This window comes from Copadichromis virginalis, linkage group LG12, assembly GCF_057382275.1.
Source record: "Copadichromis virginalis isolate Kocher_CV1m ecotype Utaka linkage group LG12, C_Virginalis_male_GT1.1, whole genome shotgun sequence".
NCBI classification, from domain to species: domain Eukaryota; kingdom Metazoa; phylum Chordata; class Actinopteri; order Cichliformes; family Cichlidae; genus Copadichromis; species Copadichromis virginalis.
The window spans coordinates 30,444,658-30,466,849 of NC_140629.1; the positions used below are offsets into that span (position 1 = coordinate 30,444,658).

Below are 22,192 nucleotides of genomic sequence, written 5' to 3' on the forward strand. Positions count from 1 at the left end.
TTATACAAAGGAATGACAACATTATGCTAAAAAGCCTGTAAGCATGCAATTCAGGCAATTTAATACCTGAACATTTGCTATTATGAATCTTCTCTAATTTTGATTTTATTTTAATTATGAGTCACACATGAACAGTACTAAATAAGAAACCTGAGCTATAGTGAAAACATAAAACACTAAACAAATAATCCAATCCATTTTCCTTATTTTAGAAAAAACGGGGTTAACATACAAAGATTGAGAGAAACAGTGGCTTATCACTAGTTTCACACAGCTTGTCGTCCTCCTGGATAGTGATAACAGACGTGAGAAACCCAAACACATCAAGTTTCCCATAAATATACTGACTATGAAATTGTTGAGGTCACTTGGGCATGTCCTTGGAAATAAAATGAAAATATAACTAGTTAAATGTCTGGAGGCTCAGAATTTCTTTGCTTAGAGTCTTGACAATGAGAGGAAAAAAAAGAAAACAGCCGTATAATTGTTAGTACAAATGAGCAGATGAAGACGTAAGAACGGTAATCAGACCTGAATATTTGTGAAAGAAACAAATGAAATGATGCTCAGTGACCGTTTGATGCCATCCGTCAAGTGTGGCAAAGGCCTATAAGGCAGTGATTCCTGAACATGTGCAAATATTTACTGAAAACAAATTTTAAAAGGATAAAATTAAGAAAACTACACGAGATGAGACGCCAAAGCCAACCATCTGGAGGTATTTCAAATCACAGGTCATTCTATGCCATAACCTTATCCAGCGAGTGAATCTATAAGAGTTCGGGGCGTTTCGGCACGTTTGTCGGACGTTAACCAGACACATTGTTTTAACCTTTGCCGGAGAAGCTTCTGTCTCATTCCCAGGGGCTGGCTGTGTAAAAGGGTCAATGACTTCAATAGGCCTTCATTAAGCACAGTTAGTGTCAACAGTTAATTATGCAAATTAGGGGACCCCTCATGTGGTTTGTGGGTCCCTGGGCTCCCCCTTTCATTGCAGCCTCACACACACACACACACAAAATAAAAGCACCACCCTGCAGACACACATACTTCATATAGCACATACGTTCACGTACACACAGTATGCCATTCACACGTTACTTTTCCTCCTCACTCATTTCTTGCCAGGAATCAAAAATGCAGTGTTATGTGCTGATATATAAATGGAGGCCAATGAGGCCCCTGAGGTCTCCAGTGGCTTTTCTTGCCATCAAAGGACCTCCGGAAGGTTCTTGCTGGGTGAAGCTGAAAGCCCACCAAGTTCTCCTCATCAAGGCTAGTGAGTGGGGGGTGGCATCCATGCTCCCTCAGAAACAAAATGGGGGAGAAAAAAAAAACTGCATCAAAACAGTCAATTAGGCAAAAATGCATGACAGCCAAATTCGAGCATTGTTTCTGTGATGGTAATGACAGGCCCCTTCCACACATCTGATGTCTGCGGCCCCCTGATTTTCAAATGGTGGGAAGCCATCAGTAATTAATAGTCACACGCTTCGGGCCCCTCAGTTGTGACTGGCGGATTCTTTGTAGGCCCGGGCTAAAAAACTTCCAGTCCACATCTACCTACTTCTTGTCATCCCATCACTGCTAGTTTGTGTCCATCTCCCTCACAAATGGATCCATCACTGCCTGCTGTTTGCTTCATGTACATTGTTTATCAGCCATTTGAGTGGCTCCACTTCATTGTAGGGGGATTGTTATGGGCGCCAATTGTAACCAGCTCCCCCTGAAGCCTCCATCTAAACCCGTTCACCTCCCACTAATTGTGGAGAGATATGGTCTTTGGGGGGTTTAAAAGGGTGGCTAGATGAAACGGCCTCCGTTGTGAACTGAAAACTGTTCAAACACCACAGTTCCTTTTGGAACCGGTCTCTTGTTTGTTATTTTGTTTGCCTTTGCTTTTTTCCCTAGCAAAGAAAACTTCTCAAAAACAGCAGTCTCAGAGTGATTATGTAATAGTAAATCAAAAACAGACTGTAAGCCACACTGGTCCAAATCCACCAAGTGAAGCTCTGGGAGCAAGTCTCTGTTCTTTCACCATGTGATACAGGTGTCATATTTTTGTGGCTACAGGAAAGAATATCTTGCAAGAACCCCATAACCCCACAGCAGTCTATTCCTGAATCACGGTAGATATTTCAACGCCAGGTTGAGCAATGATGATTGCATTACTGGTTGTCATTTGGCTCATCCAGTGGCTTGCTTACACAGCCAGTTCCAAAATTGTTGCTAAACACGTGCTTGGTCCAATGTAAAGATGTCATACAGTGAATCCAAAAGGTGAGCCAAAAGGACCGAGCATGGGCCAGGAGACAGGAAGGGTCTGCGCAATTCATTGCCACCTAACTGAGTGGTATGCATTCATGCTGTGATCATTTTGGTGGAATATAGCACAATCGATTTAAAATAAAATAGCAAATTATAATGGATTTGTCCAACTTTAAAGACAGTGCTTCAGGACAGTGATCTGGAAACTAAGCTATTATGTTACAGCCTTGTTTTGTTCCCAGTAACCCCCCCATTATTCGTTTTTAACGAGCAAACTGAAGCATGTTTGATTAGTCCAGTTAGGTGCCTGACCTCAGATGAACCGATTATGTTTTTCACTTGCTGGAGAAACTGAAAATAAAGAGCTCTTTCAACAAGAAAAATAAATAAATAAATAAAGAAGGCTGCACAACAGGCCTAGAGGTTCATGACCAGGGCAACAAAACATTTAATATAATGGCTTTATGTTTCATTTGCCCAGTGATTTTAGATCCCCTAATACAAGGGGGTTATATCAAAACCAGCTAATATGGCACAAGGACAAACCTTAATCCGCTTTAAAATAAGGCTGATCGTCAACATTTTACTTACTATACAGTCACCATTTAATTTCAAATCCAAAGTGCTAGAGTACAAAATCATCAACACCCCTAAACATGTGCCGCTGATACTTTCTACAGGTGTAACAGCATGAAGAAACATTAAGATAGAAAAAGCTAAGGGCTGAGCTGAGGGAAATGTGTCTCTGCGTGCACATGCATGTGTGCGCGCACGTGTGTGCGCGTGTGTGTGTGGGCTACCACTATACAAACTGTATAACTAAATCCCACACAGGGAGCATTTGACTTAAGCCAATAGACTCCACATGTCTGTCCTACTTCAAAGGGGGCAAAAAAACCCCAAAACCCTCCCAAAAAACAAAACAAAAAACAAAACAGAAAACAACGTCATACAAGCCCGTTCTCATCATCTCCAAGTACAGAGTAAAAACTTGGTGCATGAAGCTAACATTATTGCTCACACAAATAAACAGTTTCACGCATCAACACTTTTGTGACACTGTTAAATATATTAGTAGCTCGGTAAATGGAGGGTTAACTGTATGTGAACTTCTTCACCAAGTCTTGTTTTCAGCTTATATTTGCTCTGCATTATCCTGACACCTACTGGATGACTAAAAATTGTCAATGCCACACAAGTTACAAAAAAAAAAAAAAAAAAAAAAGTTACTTTGCTGACACACAGTACACATAGTGATTAAACAAAATCAGGACGCTCTATATGCTTGAGTTACTTTCTGTTCATCCAGTCCTCTGCACGCTTAGAGTGCAACGTCAAGTCTGGGGTCACCTGGATAAGCAGTCATCATATTTAGGCTCAAAGATTTTCTCTGCTATTACTGATAAGTCTAGTAATTGGGTTAATCAGACAAACGAGAATCTTTTTCCTTGCAACTAAATTGTGAGCAATCATTGAAGAATTGCCCCTGGTAAATGGCTAATAAATAATTTCATAAAAGCAAAGCCAGTTAAAAGACTGTGCAACATCTTGCTTTGATCAAGAATGTTTCAGCATTACTAATAAAATCAGACTTTACCGGAAGAAGGAAAAGACACACACACACACACACACACACACACACTAAGAGCCAAGGCTGATGGACAGATGTTGTGCGTATGGAAGTATTGCGCAAAGAAGCTTTCATAAATGACTGTGCACAGAGGGAAACGTTTACTTAGTCAAAGGCAGGAAAGAACAGTCAGAGGCCAACTGTGCCACGATCCATCACAGGCCTGCGTATGACAGTGCACAGTGCAACCTGATTCAAAGGTAGCCTAAGCCCTTCCTGAGACTGGCCCCCAGAAGAGAGAACATCCAACCTACCAATTTTGGATGAATGTGTATGACAAAGGACAGGGAAAACATCAGCATGTCAGAAAATACTGCAAAGATCTAAAGGGTCCGACTTGAAAGAAATCACCTTATGTTAACCTGCCACAGGAAAGATGGGAGGAATTCAAGGTGTTTCTAATTTTGAACAGTATGGGAATAGATTTCAGACTGTAGATGCTAAATAATCTTGAAGAGATTATTAAATCATTTTCCAGGTCAGGTCATCTAACTCTTCAAGTGCTCGCTTTTGTAAAGTCTTCAGAAAACCGAGTGCAAGGAAGCAGATTTTAATACTTTTCTTTATCTTGCTTGTCAAAAATGCCCCATAAACAAATGTAAACACACTTCTTTCACTTCAGTCTTTTCAAATGCAGACAGAACATATGACATTGTCACGAAAAAGACACAGGAGTCTGAGAAACTACAGATGGAGGTGAAACTTAAAATGCGCCACAGCATCACACTAGGAAAGAGGAAATTTCCATCACCTCCGATCAGAGCGGCAGCTGATACATACACGCAACTACAGCGGAGTCATTTAACCAGAGAATGAAAGACAAGTGTACCCTTTCCTCGAAGACAAAAGCCAGATGTTATTGAGTGTTAGTGGGCTTTAAGTCCAGTGTGAAAGGGGCTTAAGATGGAAAGGAACACATTAACAGGAAAGGAAAACATTAACAAGACAAAAAAACCGTCTACCCACCCATGCACACCCACACACACAAAGCATGGGTAATGGTTTGAGTAGAGTCTTGGCAAATACATCCAACAGGTCATGAAAATGTGTTTTTGGAACTTTTCACTTCTGCTTTAAATGAGTGAAAACGATTGCACACAATAAATAAATAAATAAGAACAAAAGACAGTGTGTGTAATAGATGAAACTTCTTGAATAGCACACGTCTTTGGTGTGGTTTCGCATGCTGTTACATCTTGCCACAAACACCTCAAAAAAGTGACCCTGTCAGTTTGCCCTCCGCAGCCCAGAGGTTTTCCATGTATCCTCTTAAAACCAATTTTCTCTTCAAGGAAATCAAAGTCAAGTGTTTTCTTTAAAATATTAATCAAAAGAATAAGTTTAATAACCCCAGGTCCCCCTTTAAATACTACTTTAATAACCTGTCCTTTGCTTTCCATATTATTATTAGTATAAATTCAGGTAATAGCAAATGAGCTACTCAGAAGCTCATGCTTATGTGTCTATTTAATGATAAAGTAGGATGTAGTGTATTTCATATTCAGAAATAATAGTATCAGGGGAAATTACCATAACAAACTCAATAGTAGTAAATCTGCAATTGAGCTAATACAAGAGTGACTGCATGGCTCCACCCAGAGGACACAGCAGTAAATTTTTATGAATTGAATCTTGAGTCTCAAATGAATTTAACAGATTTTTTGTGTTTAAATAATATATTAAAAAAACAAAAACAACAACAATGTGTCATTTTTTTTTTTTTTTTTTACAAACCCATCAAAACGTGCAATTTCAAAAGCAATGGCCGACTCTCTCTTGGGTGTCTGTCAAAGACACTATATTAATAAACTTTACTTACTTTCAGATTTCAACAGATATAAGGCAAAGAACATTTAAATTGTATTTCAGGTCAACAGGAACACAATTCTCTAAATATATTTTTAATTCTGACTGTATGTTTATTTTATTTGTAGGTTTGTTGGCTTAAAGTAAATAATTTGTTTGTCAAGCAAGATAAGTAGTTTTTCAAATATAAGCATGTCCTGTGATTTCTATTATTAATACATTAATGCATTCCTATTGAATCCTATTCTGGATGACAAAGCAGCAGCAGCTTCCAAAAACAAGGTTGAAATATACGCTGAGATGCTGCTATTCATGGGTCGACTTGTGTCTTCTGTTGGGATATTTCACAATTTTCCCACAAGAAATCATCTTTTGATAGGTGAAAATGATTTGGACAGTAAATGTGTTGTGCAAAACTATATTCCTGAAGATTTCTGTGAAGAGCAGATCCAGTCTTCTTAAAGATATTTGGGAAGTCTCATAAAAACAATACTGATTTCCTCTACTCACATTTAAGGAAAAATGTTCAACCTAAAAAACTAAAATATCATGACGAGAGTCCTCACAGTGGGCTCATATTTATGGCATTTATTAGGCAGTTACACGGACCAAGCAGGGAGTCATGTTACACCAACTTAATAAATGACTGCAAGCACAATTAGACATTATGGCTCCAAAGCAGCATTTGACATGATTTCCATGAAGAAGCTTTGAAAATGACTCTTCAAGCAATGCAACTTGTTAAACATGCCGGTTTTATGCTTCATACACCAGGTTGCGGAAGTCTATCAGGATTGGGTAAAAAGTCTTCAAACTTTTTTTTGTTAGCTCTGGTTCACAGTTAATGAAGTTTCAAGCTAATTTTCAGTCTTATAGTTCAGTGTTTAGTAATCACCTTCAAACTGTATCTCATAGCAGTACAGTGACATCATCAGAATCTCCAGTTCCCCAATTTGTCATATTCATGGACACAAATATTCAACCCTTACTATGATTTATGCCCACATACACAAATGGGTATTTTTGCTTCACTTTTAAAGGGCAACAACATTCACAGCTGGAGGCTGCAGAGGCTGGTGATTTAGGTTAACAACAGTAGCCACTTCTTTTATGGATCTAATTTCTTGGTTGCCAGGGGGATACATCCCTGTTAAACACTCCAACAGGAAACTCGCCCAACAGGAAAGAGGACACAAAATAGGCTTCCTATTAAAATACATTAGTCAACATAAACCATGCTAGCTGTCATGAACAAAAGTGACAAAATGCATGAATGGACACAAACAGAGTACTTTTGCAATGAGACCTGAAAAATTAAGTGAGTTAGAATGTCTCTGTCTCCGCTGTCTTTGAGAGTTTCCTACAGAAAACAGCAGAGCATTCCTTTTAATCACTCAAAGGCAGACTTTTATAGACTTGTTTTTAAGTCATTATCTTCTGAGGTTTTCATGTTGTTGCAGTTAGTCTTCATTAAGCTGTACTATTCTGTTTCAATACCTCACTATAAAATGCAGTGTTAACTTTGCAAACCACCTCGCTATGTGAAACAGCTTTGGAACATTAGTCTCCGGAAAAGCAACAATGTGGGTTTGACCACTGAACTGTTAACTGCCATCTTCTTACAATAAAACACAACAACAAAAACAACAAAAACAACATAAAAGTGATAACTATCACATGTGCCAACACTGAGTAAAAAGGTCAATAGATTACTCTTTTTGTAACAGCGAAGTAGTTACTACAAAGGTTGTCCTTTTATCATGTGGTAGTGCAAAAACAAAGACCAATAAATTATTTGTATTGTGAGTTCAGAGAGACGTGCAAGTCAAGCTATAACCCAACTTAACTTTAGTAAAGTGTCCTGAGCATATGCAGTGCGTTTTAAAGAATGTCTAAGAGAGAGAGGGTCTGTCCAAAAGCAGATCCCTGGATAGTCTTTGTCAACCGCAGCAATGTCTGCTCAATAGCAATAGAGGGCGCCATTACCCTTTCTTCAACTCAAGCAAACAGCATGTCCAGACAAGAGTCCTTTACCTCTTTTTCACATCACTGGTGGAAAGCATAAAGCTTGGTGAAAAAGTGCACTGATCTTGTACAAGTCAGATACCCGTGTGACCAAAGAATGGATCCTGGATCTACAGCATTGTTTCACCAGCACAAAACCATAGGATGATTTGAGATCAGCTGACATATGTTGTGGTCACATGGGTTCCACTAGCATTACATTTGAATGACCTAAAGACCCATCCCAAACACTGTACATGTATTTAGTTCCATTTTTTCCACTTAAAATGGGTAAACAGTTTTGTACTGCAATGTTTGAAGAAATAAAGCATGTTTTTTCCTTTCATTAATTCTTTTGAAATTACATCAAAACAGAAAAACATCTCAATATCTCCAAATTTGGTCTGTTACCAGTTTTGAAAACCGTGCTACAGATTTATTTTGGCCTTAGTCAGCATGAATGTCCTAAGATGTGGCCAAGGAGCAGGCTGTCCCTCCGGATCACTGTGTGAATATTTCAGCTGTCAGTCCAGAGTTTATTTTTAAGATTTTTACCTATAGAGGGAAGCTTTCTGTCTTTACAAATGATCAAATGTGGGTTTTTGCATATGTGTATGCCCACATAGACAAAGAAAAAAGAAAAAAAGACACAGCTACCAAAATCACTTGACACTTCCTCCACATGAGGACAGAAATATCTGTCCTCAAAGAAAAAAAAAAATTGGAACAGGAAACCCCTTTTTATGGGATTGTGCCGCTTTCATCACTCATATAAAAGAGGATTACATCTGAGGCCGATAAGGCTTCAGTGGACACAACATTTGTTTGTTACAAGTGTTGTCTAATATCTTCATTTCACAGACTTGATAGCGAACAATACAGAAGCCCCTCAGCAACAACTGTGGGGTTGGCAAAACGATGACCTAATTTCACTTTTGTGGTATAGCAGTAACTGATTTCATTGCTCAAGGAGAGATGTCCTGTTTAAGCTGCTGCTGCAATAAAAGAGTCGTCAGAAATAGTAAATGGAGCGCAATTTTCATTATAAGGAATCCCTCAGAGATTCCACAGACTGTGATGCTGATAATCACGGTGAAACTTCTTCTCGCATTGTGAATGTACCTGAAGTCTCTGTAAAAAAGACTGAGCAAAAGTCTAAGTTAATGTCTTCTAAATAAATCACTTGTATTGAAAAATCTACAAAGCATTTGGAAAACAACACAGCTATAAATGGAAGCACCAGAAGTGGGTGGCAGGGATACAACTATGGGACGCTTAATCCAACTGATGGAAAGGAGTGGGCTAGATTTACATCCAGCTTGAGATGGCACATCTTTGTCAATCACGAGCTGAACTATGAATGACACATGCAGACCTGTTGCAAATTAAAGGTAAAAAACTCAATGTATTGACCTAGTAATGCATTGAGTGACTAAAAATGCCATAACACCTTCATCATCATGATCATCAACATCATCAGTCAGTATGATTGACTTGGGGGAAAAGGTGGGGGGGGAAGGAAACAAAACAAAATAAATAAAGCAATGCAAAACTTAGACAAATACATCACTACCAACAACACCCTGTAGCTAAACTAAATAGTTCCACTACACTAGACAAAACACAAATTACTCCAGCTGTGGAAGGATTAAGAAAAATATGTCCTGTTGAATTTACAGTCTGCATGTAGAGATTCTTGAATTCACTTGGAGTAACAATGATGCATACTAGATAAAAAAAATGATAGAAGAGAAAGCGCCCTTCTGGCTTGGATTAGGAATTTGCAACCCAATGTCTTGCGGATAAGCATATTACAATATGTGCTTTAGGGTCTGAGCTGGGGCTAAAGATGGGTCCTTGTCATGTGAGGTGGACAAAGACTATTGTGTAACAGAAAGACGCTTTAAGGCGTCCCTTAACAAAAAGCCCACGGGGAGTGTTTTCAGATTCAAGGGCGATGTAAGGGAGGCTTCTGCAAATATAGGCCAACAGAACAGATTTATGTGGTGAAGAAAAACAGATACATGAGAATAAATAATTTAGTAATTCAAATAAACATACTTTAGCTGCATGTTATCAGACTTTATGACGAGCACTTTTTATCCAATTGTGTGAACTGATATTACATCCACCCATTTTCTTTCACTTGTCCATTTTAGGGTGTTGCCAGTGAGGTGGAGGGCTATAATTTTACTTTTGTGGAACTGCTATTTCTTTTTACTCTTTTTAAATTATGTTTAAAAAACAAACAATATTCAAAACATTCCTGAACCACCTCAGCTTCAAAAGGAATGTGAGCCTGAAAAAAAATTCTTCTAGTTCCTGATGCACATGGTACACAAAGGCCGAATGCGGCATCGCCCTGCTCTGTCAGCCAATACATCTCATACAGGAAGTTTTTCTTTGTTGTTTCTCAAACATGTGCAGCCAAATTCCTGCCCAAAACGTCCTTGACAAAAACAAAACAAACTAATAAGGACTGGCAGACCGTTTTTAGGAAATGGTACTTGATCATTGGGGAGTGACCAGTAGGTACTGTGGTTATTTTAAAGTGTATTCATGGCCCAGTCTGGGGCAATAGCTGCTCCCATCCTGCCTTTTTAAAAGGACGGAAGCAGTATGGAAATTTACACCCTGTGTTAAGAAAGGTTTATTTATGGTAAAATAAATCTGTCTGGCATATGACACAATACACATTTCAAGAAATTGTTTTGTTAATCCTGAAACTTATTGCAATGAATTCTAAAAAGGTCAAAGCAACTTTTAAAAGTTTCTCATTCACTCTGACACAATTCAAATAAATTCAAAAAACAAAACGTGAAAATATATGTTATGAAATTATGTTAACTGCTGCACAAGTTGATTGCATCCAAAAGTAAGATATCTCAAGATAAGAGAGCTTAAAATAAGTCTTCCAGAAAACAGGATGACTTTTTCTCTAGAACTAAGATGTGAATTGGGATTTCCTGCCAGATGGGAATTATTTTCCCCCTAAAATCTGCTCTTCAAAATAAATTTGGAGAATAAATGTTACATAGAAAAGCGCCAACTCTGCTTAGGTTTATTCATTGTGTGTCAATTCACTTACTTCATTTACATTAATATAGCCTTGTGGAAAAAAAGAAATAATGCTGTTTACCCTTGCCAGATCAACCTGTCAGCACTGAACCAACAAAAAGCCAGAAGACAAAGGATGCAAAAGAAAGTACATCTAAGTACAGAGGTAGGAAAAGGAAGAATTAAAAAAAAACAAAAAAAACAACACACAACAAGATTTTCAATCATTTTTAATGATGATAAATCTAACTCACATCCTCACTTTCAGCCAATTTAGGAATGCCAGCCTAATGTGGATGCCTTTTGACTGTGTCAAGCAAACCAGAGCACCCAAGCAAATATAAGGAAAATAGAAACGGCATACAGAATAGGGCTGCCACGATTAGTCAACTAGTCACGATTACATCGACTATCAAAATCGTCGACGACTGATTTAATAGTCGACGTTGTAGTTTGAAGCTTTGTAAGATCACAAAAGATGCAGGAATAAGTAGTAGGATTTAAGAGTGTAATAACGGACTGAAACAGAAGATGGCAGCACTGCATGTACAAGGATGCCAGCTGCCGTTAAACCCCGAAGAAGAAGAAGCTGTGTCCCAGAATTCATAGCACAGCCCAGCTCAGTTTACAACAATGGCGGCAGCTAGTTAGTTTTAATATTACTCTTATTATTCTTTCTGGGTCACAAAATAAACGTTTAACATATTTTCAGGCGAGAATGTAGCTATGGAAACCTCAAATATCTGCTCAGTTTATCAAGACACCACATATTTTCAGAGACGTCTGTTACCCACTAGCTCGATAGCTAGCCCGGGGCAAGGCTCACTGGAGCCCGTGAGAACACCGGACTCCCTGCAAATCGTTTTCAAACCCACTGCAATCTTTCACTACTCAGGTTAAATATATATAAGTCACTTAGAGAACTTCAAAATGCTATTGTTTGGCTTTTTTTTTTTTTTTTGTATTTTATTTGTTCCTGAGTAAATCGGTTTGGCTGAGATTAAAGTTATAGTTTTTACACAGCTGAATAAACATCAAGAAGACAACTGATTATCAGAAGTATGAGATGCTCGAGAATATACTCCGGTGTCCCGTTATATTTTAGATAGCAAGGAGTTTATTAAACTTCACCGAAACAATCTACAAATTTCATTAAAATTTAACAAACTATCATCTTGTCTTTATTTTTAGTTAGCACATACCTTACACACTTAAAGCTGTAAGCTAATGATAGTTATATAAGAGCAGACGCATGCTGGTGCAATAAGCTGTACGTTTTACGTCCAATGGATGCACGATCCGATTAGTCTACTAATCGCAAAAATAATCGGTGACTAGTCGACTATCAAAATAATCGTTTGTGGCAGCCCTAATACAGAAAAGATCCCAGGAGGGTTTAAACCTAAAACCTTCTTTCTATGATGTGCATGTGCTGTTTACTGAGCCAATGTGCTGCTGTGCATAAAAACACAAAGCAGATAACTTAAATGATATTACCATAAGAAAAGTACTTTTGGTTTATGGGGAAAAAAATACTCAAAAAAATATTTCATCTTTACCGGGACAAAAACGATGCTGCACAAATCAGTAAAGTTTAAGAGAAACCCCTCTTTAAATAGTGATGTTTTTCTGATATTTATCTGCCTTTATAAGGTTATTTACTTTGATTCTGAACAACTGAACGTATCTACTGCGTCTTACAAAGACATCTCTTACACAGCACCTTAAACAGTTTTCACTACTATCCAATAAAAAAAAGACTTATTTTCTGACTTTGGTTCAGTGAGTCCTGCATTAATGTGAAAGAATTAGTATGCTGCTTCAGGTTTCTTATATGGGCCACCTTGGGAGTAAAGCTGCCATTATCTTGTGCACACTCTCTAGCCTTTCTTTCCAAATTAAGCTCAAAGCAGTCTTGAGCATCTTGATCTAAATAGTGTGACCTGAGTCTGAAAATTAGAAGCAGCATGTATGAGAAACACTTTTCCACTCCATTAAAAACATAATGAGTTAGCCACGAAGTGACTAATGCGATCACTTAGACCCTTAATGGTTAAGGGTCCAAAGAGCAGTAGCTATGGTACCCATAGCACGTGGCCACATACTAATATCCCAGGGCACCTGCTGCTACAGAGAACCTAACCAACATCTACCTGCACTGCTGTAATAAAAACAGAATAGATACATGGTTTGTATTGGAAAAGTTTGACTGAATAAGCAGATGGACATAGAGTGACTCAGCACAGAGGTTTCAGTGAAAATGTGTCCAATTCAAAAGAAACAGGTAACTCGAGATAAGGAAGGCGTGAGCTGATAGCTGGGTGATATCGGTCTAAACCTGTTCTCAAATAGATGAATCCGGTATCAGTGACAACATGCTGATTCTGTGAAATTCTCTGTTATTCTCTTTTAACTGCTCACACATCAGCAGTTGTGCACAAGATGCCAGTGGGAGACCTAGCAAAGCATGGAGGAAGAGAACAGCAAAGGGTCAGCAGTTTGGAGGTATTTCATGCCTGCCATGCCAACGACCTCTTTGACAAGACTGAAAAGATCAGATGATGACTGTGGGCTTCTCTCCCTCTCTTTTTACCTCTCGTGTTTAGTGAGAGACAGCAGAAGCTATGAGGACATTGGGTAGATGTAATACTTGTTGAGGAGCATTTATGATTACAATAACATAATGCACTGTCAACTCTATTAGTAGCATTTCACATCAGCCATCTCTTATCAGCTTATCAGCTGTGGATGCAAAAAAGAAAAAAAAAAAAAAGGAGAAAACAGAACAACTGTTTCCCTAATCAAAATAATTCTACATGCTTTATTATTCCTTTATCAACACACAGACACACACACACACAGTCCAAGGAGTCAGTTTTTCCTGTCCCACCACACAGCCCCCATAGACCAAGGCAGATGGGGCTATATTAACAAATTTTGCCAAACAATATGCTCCAAGTATCCATGATGGCACGAACCAACTTACTGTCTGTAGAATTGCTAAGCCTACTACATAAATGTGTTTTTTCCTTTTTTGTGTGAGATGTGTTAGTACTCCTGATTTTCCATCAAGATCAATAAGAAAAAAAAACAACTGTTGGTTAATGAAATACAATGAGTACATTTCTTATTAAAGTGCAGCTGCTCTAATTTGTTATCTTCCCACATTTTGTGATTTGGAGTCAGCTTCTTCGCTTTTTTGTTGGCCTAACTAAAACATTTTGGTTCAACATAATCGCCCTGCTGACAGCAACAGCAGGTTCAAGTTCAGGTACAAAGCAGGACAGCGGTGTTGACAGAGGAAGGGGATCATCGGACTAACTTTCCCAAGGAGATACAACCCAACACATAAACCCTGCGACCCAGAACAATAGTTTAACCTCAGTTCAACCTTTCTCACAGCTCGATTTTACTTGGACGAGTTCATGTGCCGCTCACAGACAGTATAAGACGAGGGCGTAGCTATTGAGACATCAATCACTGGTTTCTTAAGTTGCACTTTGAAGCCTTGAGATCAGCGTTTTCATTATCTCCCTCTTGGTTTCTAAAAAGTAGATATGACAAGAAAGGGCAGGTCTGACTGCTCACAGCTTATCAATCACTAATCATTAGCCAATGACCATACCACTGATAATCATCCTTTTTAAAGCACAATATGACAGATTTACAAAATAGACTCAGAATGACCCAAAAGACAGAAACGGACACAATTTCCCCAAAGACTTTGACAGGACTTAGCTTTTGCCACCTAGTGGATTTGTCACAGAATGCAGGTTTGAAGCGCTTCCGAAATGGCTTTGTTTTTCTGACCTGAAAGCTACGTCTGTTGAATTCTGGCTTTGGAGCTGCTATGCTCAGTTCTCCAGAGCAGAACAAGGACTGAAGCATGGTGGCTGTGGGGGTCGTGTGCAGGGTGGTTCATGATCTTGGTTAGATCCAAGAAATCTTTTCTTGTCACACTACAATACCTGTATTTATTTTCCTAGTGGTTTATTCATCCACCCATCCAGATAGTCTTTTATTTATTAAGAACTTTATTCAACTAATTTACACTATTTCAGAATTTTTGTTTTTTTATGTAACTCCTCTTTGTTATTGGCCATTTTTTTTAACCTAACTGAGCGATTTCTTCATTTCATATTGCATCATTTTTACTGAGCTACTATATTTAGGCTATTTTGTTATGGGTTATATTTAATGTTTTGATTGCTGCGACCCAGTAAATGCTCAAATTTTGAGATAAGTACAGCTTATCTAACAATCAGCTGCAAAGTGATTTGTGACGAGATAAACGCTTTATATGAGAACAGCTTTATTGAGGAGGCAGCTGATTACATTCCTCCAATTACTTCGCAAATAAAATATATTGCAAGTGGCATTATTTATTGAAATATTTAATTTACATGTAGCTGAATCTGTGTGGGAAAAAAACAAAACAAAGCAGCAGTTTACTTCATTTTGCTACAGATTTCCCTTTGTTAGTCCCAACCCACTCAGTCAATAATATAATAAAAACTTTTCATAATCTGTGTTACAGGAATAACTAAGAGTACAACGGACAATTTGCACCACTTAATATAACTAGAGATCTAAGAGCCCAGCAGCATTGTTATTGTTGTTTGGATGTTGATGGTGCCTCAAGAATTAAGCAAACTGACAGAAGAAAACATTAAAAGCCAGTCAAACAGCAATAAAAAAGTATTATCAGCAACAGTTGCTACATTTTAATTTACAAGGTCTATTAGTTTAATTCCAATACACCTAATACCCATCTACTTATTCCTACTCATTTGATTCAAGAATGGCTGAAACGATGAGTCAACGATGAGGCACGACGTTTTAATCAAACAAACGCTTACTGTTAAACACTTATTTCAGAATCAGCCTTTCTGTTTATGTTCATTGAAAAGGCTTTACCAGCTGGTGAGAGAGTAACAGAGGAGCAGACAAAATGCAATGTGAGTCATCAGCTGCTGTTAAAATACAACTATTTCAAAACATGTACCAAATACTGCAGTGCTTCTAAAAATACGTCTATTTGTCTATTTATGTTAACCAATATCTCTCTTACAAGTCACATGGCAGTAGAAACTCAAAAACAAATTTGACAGTTATCACTATTTGAATAATATGGATGGATTCGTTTAAAACTATGATGCACTTAAGACTGCCTGAAGCCAGTTGCTAGGAGCTCAGGTAGAAAAAGAGACAATAATCTGTCTTTTTGCTTGTATCCACCTTTTCCAGCTTAATATTATGCCAACATACACATTAGAGCGCACTCTATATTCAGTGATCAACCAACTGTAAAGCACTGCAAGGAAAGATTAAAAGCATACTAAAACTAGTAGTAGTATGTTCAATCTAACACATAAACACACAGACCGCATCCCTCCTGTTCTCCAGCAAACAAATACCAGCATGTTTGCATCTTCTTACCGTGTAAAGCCCAATCCTGCACAAGGCAAGGGACAGCTGCATGTGCTCCGACATTGCGTTCAACAACAAGTGTAACCCGCGGCAACAAACAACCCAAGCCTCTGGAGTAAGTGAATGGGTGGAGGAGGATCAGGGATAGCTGAGCGGTGCCAGGTCAACACCATGAGTCCCGTTCTTCACCGTGTCACGTTCAGCAGCCCAAAGCCACAGTTCAATTCTTTTTTTTAACACTTGAGATTGAGTTTTGAAAGACTGCAGATGAGCAAGACTGACGGTTGTCCAGTGTTTACTCCCTACATTCATTCATAGAAAGAAAAGAAAAAAACTATTACCACAAGGATCAGCAGACTGACACAAGCTTAAGATTAGTTTGTGAGGATCTCTCTCTCCACAGAGATTAAGGACTCTCTGACAACTAGGGATCCAGAATAAGACTGCAAATTGGATTAGTCACCATTACACACCCACACACTATGGCCATACTGTACGCACAGCTTTACGGAGAAGAGAATATATTGCTTTCCATGCATGGAGGAGGATAAAAGGATCGACCACTTGAGTCTGCAGCGGTCGTGGGGATTTCAATCATTGTTGAGGAACGTTTTGTTGGAAGTCTGTTAACTGTGAGTCATCTTCAAATTGCTTGCTTTGGTCAGCTCGGCAGTCTAGTTCTAGCTGCTGCCACTATCAACTGACACAAATTTGTAGTTAAAATATAAAATGCTCAATATTAATTCAATATGCTACATGATGAATAATTTCACCAGGAGGAGGCAGGAACACTTATTGAATTGAGTGAAAGTATCTGATATAGGAGTGAAGAAAAGTCATGTCTGGGGAACTTATTGCCAAGTATAAAATTGCAAGTGTTACACTTAAAAGTGACAATCAAAACTGTAATTCCAATTATTCCATATAATGTTTTTTCTGCAGTTATGAATAGAAATTTTTGCCATGCTCTTTAGTGCGTCTTGGGCACAAACACTGATTTATATAATCTGAGAATTTCTGGGTCATTCCATTTAAAGTCAACAAAATCTGAAAACTGTTTCCACCTGACCTCAAAAATCATCTGATTCTTAGCACAATCATTTTAGCATACCTATCAAATCATGCAAAGTTCATATTGTGAAACAGCAGAGTGAGCAACAGTGTGTTTTTCACCATTTCACAACGATAAACTGGTGCAGTTTTTCAAGAAAAACGATGATATATCCTTTCATTTTGACGTGTAAAAGGGATTATAGATAAATAATTCTGCTGAGGAAAAGATTCTGGCATTAGACTGTGGTATTTGGAGTAAAACTGCTTAGATTGGATTTCTTTCAAAAGAAAGAAATGTTTTTCAGCCCTGAAAATGTAACACGGCTACGAGGTTAGGAGGGTTCACAAATTCTGGAAAAAATAAAAGATGCTGTCAAATTTAAGAATGACCCACATCTGTACTTCAAGGTCCTGCCATTCAAACAAACTAAAAAAAAATATCTTACTTTCAAGGCAAAATTTTGCATGGCTTCATAACATGAAGTTATTGTACAAAAATAATCAATTTTAGAGGGTCAAGTGGTGGCTGGCTGATTTTGTCATGGAATTTTTTTTAAGCCTACAAACAATCCCAAAGTCAACAAAACAACTTTTCATCTAGTTGTTCTCAAATTACAATGTCCTTTTTCTTCATTAATTTAAAAACCAAAGCAACGGTGCAACTTTAGATCAGAAATCGGATTTTTTGTAAAGTGTTTCAAAAAGTGCTAAATAAATCAATCAAAATCCTATTGAATACAGTATATTCAAATCATATTCATGTCACAATTTTTATAGCAGACACCACCTTCTGTATTGGGATTAGTTATATGACAGTCTATGATGGCCCATTGTAAAGCACTTTATCCAATGATTGTAGGTCAGTAAGATGAACTGTACAATCGAAATCTTGGTAATAAAGCTGTATTTAATGGTTTGATAGACCAAGCCATTTTTTTATTTTTCAAGTAAAATGAGTATAAATCAAACAACAAACTCATTTGCATTTCCTTAATCCAGGAGCGTATTTTCCCCAGTAAAGAAATGTTTCGTCGTACCCAACGCTATGATATCATTTATGGACTGAGACAGAGTAAAGGAAGTGGAACTCAAGACAACATATCAGTGGAAGTCAAGATAAAAAAGGAAGTCAAAGTGCCAGTATTGGATTATGATCCATTATCTTAACAGCAACACTGATCTTGATCCATTCCAAGATACTGATCAGTGGTCCTCTCCATAACACAATGAGCTAAACAGCAGATGGGAAGGACAAAAAACATGCAGGTTTACAATCAGTGAACACCGTAATCAAACTTAAACCCTCCAAGTGAAACCTGACTCAAACTTGTTGGCTCAAGTAAATGATTAGCCTAATATCAACCAAACAATAAAAGAAGCATATACCCTACTGAAACATTTTGAGTTTTCTTATCTGGATACAATAGGTCATTTTTTGTTTGCCTCTGGAGAAGAAAAGAAAAAAACTTGGCACAGATCTTTGCCAGCGCCAGTGAGGTGCGTAACACGGTCAGACAGGGGACAAAACATCAGCCTTGTGTCCCATATGCCAACAAGATATATTCATTCTGCCAACAACTTCCCATCAGCTCTCTTTCCTCTGTGCTTCTGCTGTGAGATGTCAATCTGCCAGCACCTGCTGTGTGCCCTTGGAAAGGAGCTCTTCTGAGCCAAAACACATGCAAGCTTCAATATATTTTCATAAAGGTGTGATCCTAATGCTGACTGCGTCAACAAAAGCATGGCTATTTTAAATGTTTTATTCAAAAATGTTGCCTGTTGTACCCTGGTGAAATCTCCAAAACACCCAAGGCATCATTTGAGCTTTTAATTCCTGTAAGCTAGTGGGATCATGTACCAAAATGCTTTCAGTGTAACGATAGCAATCATCAGAAGACATCTCATGTGATCCATGGTATCACAATACAATGAACAGGAAGTATAGCTTTCCCTTAAGCCTGCATTTGTGAGTTTCGTGTTCTTCACTGCAGGTTAGTTAACCTCAGTGACTTGGAGGAGTCATTATAACTCTGGAAAAGTTTACAAAAACATCTAAATGGGCTGATACTTATACAGCACTTTATATAACATGCCTCATTCACACCCATTCATACAAGCACTTTTTCTCTGGAGAAGTGCTTTCTATCTAACATTTAAACACATTTATATACCAACTGATGCATTGGAAAGCAACTTAGGGTTGGTATCTTGGCCTGAACTGAAGCAGCCAGGGATCAAACCACCAACCTTCCAATTAACAGATGACCTGCTCTCCCTTCTACCTACCCAACATGTGACAGGAAATATATATATCGTATCGATATTTTATTCCAGACCAAAAATTTACATATTATACATTAACTTTCCTAAAAGTAATGCAGCATTTTACTTCATTACTCCCCAGAGAAAGTAATCAGTTACACAGTTAAACATTACTGTCTTGTTTATGACCATCTCAGAATATAAACCTTATGCTTCAGTCAGACACACCGACAGAAGTCCCTATCCTTTGAAGGACGTACAATCGATTTTTATTTTAGCGTTTGTTTGAAAAGCCAACGACACAAAGCAAAACTGACACACACAGTTAGAAACGGAGGCTACAATGCTACAAGCCTGTGGAAGTTTAGATTCTGACTGCTAGGCTAGGGATGGCATCCACTCAGTTATCATTACTCGCGTTCTTCACTAGCTTTGCGTTAGCATGCTGTTTGTGCACATGCTTGCAAAGAGCCAGTTGTGTTAGCAGTATAATGTGGTTGTTTCTGTCATATCCATTACTCCCTAGACCTTTAATACAAGAAAAATAAAAGTTAATGTCCATGTCACATGCACACACACACCATTTCCCTACTGACTGGCTCACTCACCAGGTTGCAGTTGTGGCTATGCATGTCAAATAGTAACTTGTCAGGGAAAGATAATGGCAGTGGGTCGGACTGCGAACAAAACATGGATACAGGTGTTTAGTCCTTCAGTAAATCCTTTAGTGTATTAACAGTAAAATGCAAACGTTTGCTCAAAATTTCTAAGCATAAGATGAAGTGATCTCCAAAAGGTAAAAAGCAAGAAGAAAAAAATTCTCACAGAATTTTTGAATGAAAAATGAATGGAAAAAGTACCCTGTGGGTAACTCTTAATAAACTGTGAGACATTAAGAAATGAATTTACACAAGGAAAGGCAAATGCATGAACATTTCAAAGCTTTATAAATACAATATTATACATGACTTTATATTATATATAATGTCGTGTATACCCATTAAGTAGAAGGCATCTCACTGCAAAATTAAACATTAAAGGGTGGAAATTAACATTTACACAAGACTGATGCATACAGGAAGTAATTCCTGTGCACTGATGAAATTAAAACAGAATTTAGTGGCTGAAATAAGAACACTTCTTCAACTTTTAAGAGTGAGCTTACAATCGATTATAGTTTAAGCTTGTGTTGCAGCTAGTAGTACAGACAATGTTTTACTGGTAGTTGGAAGAATGTATTCGGTTAAATACCAGCTAACTATGGAAGCAAACATCACAACAGTATGTTTTATAAAGCGGGATAATGATCTTAAACGCATCACAAGTGGCTTAAAGTTTTGTCATGGCCCCCACAGTCCCCTGACCTAAATATTATCAGAAGTATATAGACAGGCCTCTAAAGAGGAGTGCATCTAAGATAGCGGGAAGGTTTCACATAACTTGAAGTCTTTTCCATGAAGATTGTTTTTAATGGATTTTTGCCCAAACAGAGAGCTTCTTAGCTGATTTACAAAAACTCTTTTCAAGCTGTATGACACTTGCCAGTTCAAGTGTAGGGCGACCAAACCTTAACATTTTTTATTTTGAGATCGTAAAAGACAAAGGTTATTCCATGAAGTCCTCTTTTATAGGTTATGTATTCATAGAAACTTTCCCATGCCACTGTGCCCATCTCACAAGTAGTTTAGTTTTACAAACTGCAAATACTACTACTAAGGCCTTAAGTTTTACTTTGTGTTACCTTCTAATTATGGTAAGAACCAAATACAGTCCCGATCAAAAGTGTAAGACCACTTGGGAAAAAAAGAAAAGAAAAAAAAGAAACAAACAAACAAATTTTAAAACAAGGTTCCAAGTAGAGCTTCAACATGCAACAAGAAGAAACAGGAGTGAGACAAAACATTTTTTGAGCATGTGGTTTATTGAAAACAACGCTTAAACTGAAACAGGCTGTTTTACAGCCGATCAAAAGTTTAAGACCACACCTCCAAAAAACCCGTAAACCCCCCCAAAACAGAAATCGAAGTTCCAAACATGAACTCAGTAATGAGTAGCTCCACTGTTATTGTTGATCACTTCAAAAATTTGTTGCGGCATGCTTGATGCAAACATTTCCATGAGGTGAGTGGAAACATTTCTCCATGTGGTGAAAACTGCCGCACAAAAGGCATCTACTGTCTGGAACTGTTGTCCATTTTTGTAAACTTCCCTTCCCTCCCAAAGGTTCTCAATTGGATTTAGATCAGGGGAATATGCAGGATGGTCCTAAAGAGTGATGTTATTCTCCTGGAAGAAGTCCCTTGTCCTGTGGGCATTATGTACTGTAGCCTTGTCCTGGTGAAAGACTCAGTCGTTACCACACAGACGAGGGCCCTCAGTCATTAGGGATGCTCTCTGCAATATCTGGACATAGCCAGCAGCCGTTCGGTTTGATGTCCCTGCACCTCCTGAAGCTCCATTGTTTCACTGAAGGAAAAAGCACCCCACCGTTATGGCGCCTCTTCCAATGTGGCGCGTAGAAAACATCTCAGGTGGGATCTGCTTGTCGTGCATTGGAAACGATCAGGACCATCAAGATAAAAATGTTTTCATCAGAGAATAAAACTTTCTTCCACCTTTCAATGTCGCATGTTTGGTGCTCTCTTGTAAAGGCCAAATGGTCAGTTCTGTGGTGTTCGAGGA

The 22,192-nt window shown here is 38.2% G+C and overlaps 1 protein-coding gene across 6 annotated transcripts in view; it reads right to left on the reverse strand.

Moving 5' to 3' along the window:
* LOC146697313 (ADP-ribosylation factor-like protein 15) overlaps positions 1-22,192 on the reverse strand; it is a 102,622-nt gene that overhangs the window by 76,142 nt on the left and 4,288 nt on the right. For 4 of the 6 annotated variants that reach the window (XR_014923386.1, XM_085476003.1, XM_085476000.1 and 1 more), the window contains exon 2: positions 20,119-20,187. The exons of 1 other annotated variant lie outside the window; for it this stretch is intronic. Coding sequence is in view for 4 of the 5 variants with exons in the window: in XM_085476003.1 (XP_085332129.1) it covers positions 20,119-20,187 (69 nt within the window). In the remaining variant the exon portion in view is untranslated. Of the gene's footprint in view, positions 1-16,204; positions 16,594-20,118; positions 20,188-22,192 lie in introns of those variants that run through there. One more of the 6 variants, XM_085476004.1, reaches the window with a different exon arrangement.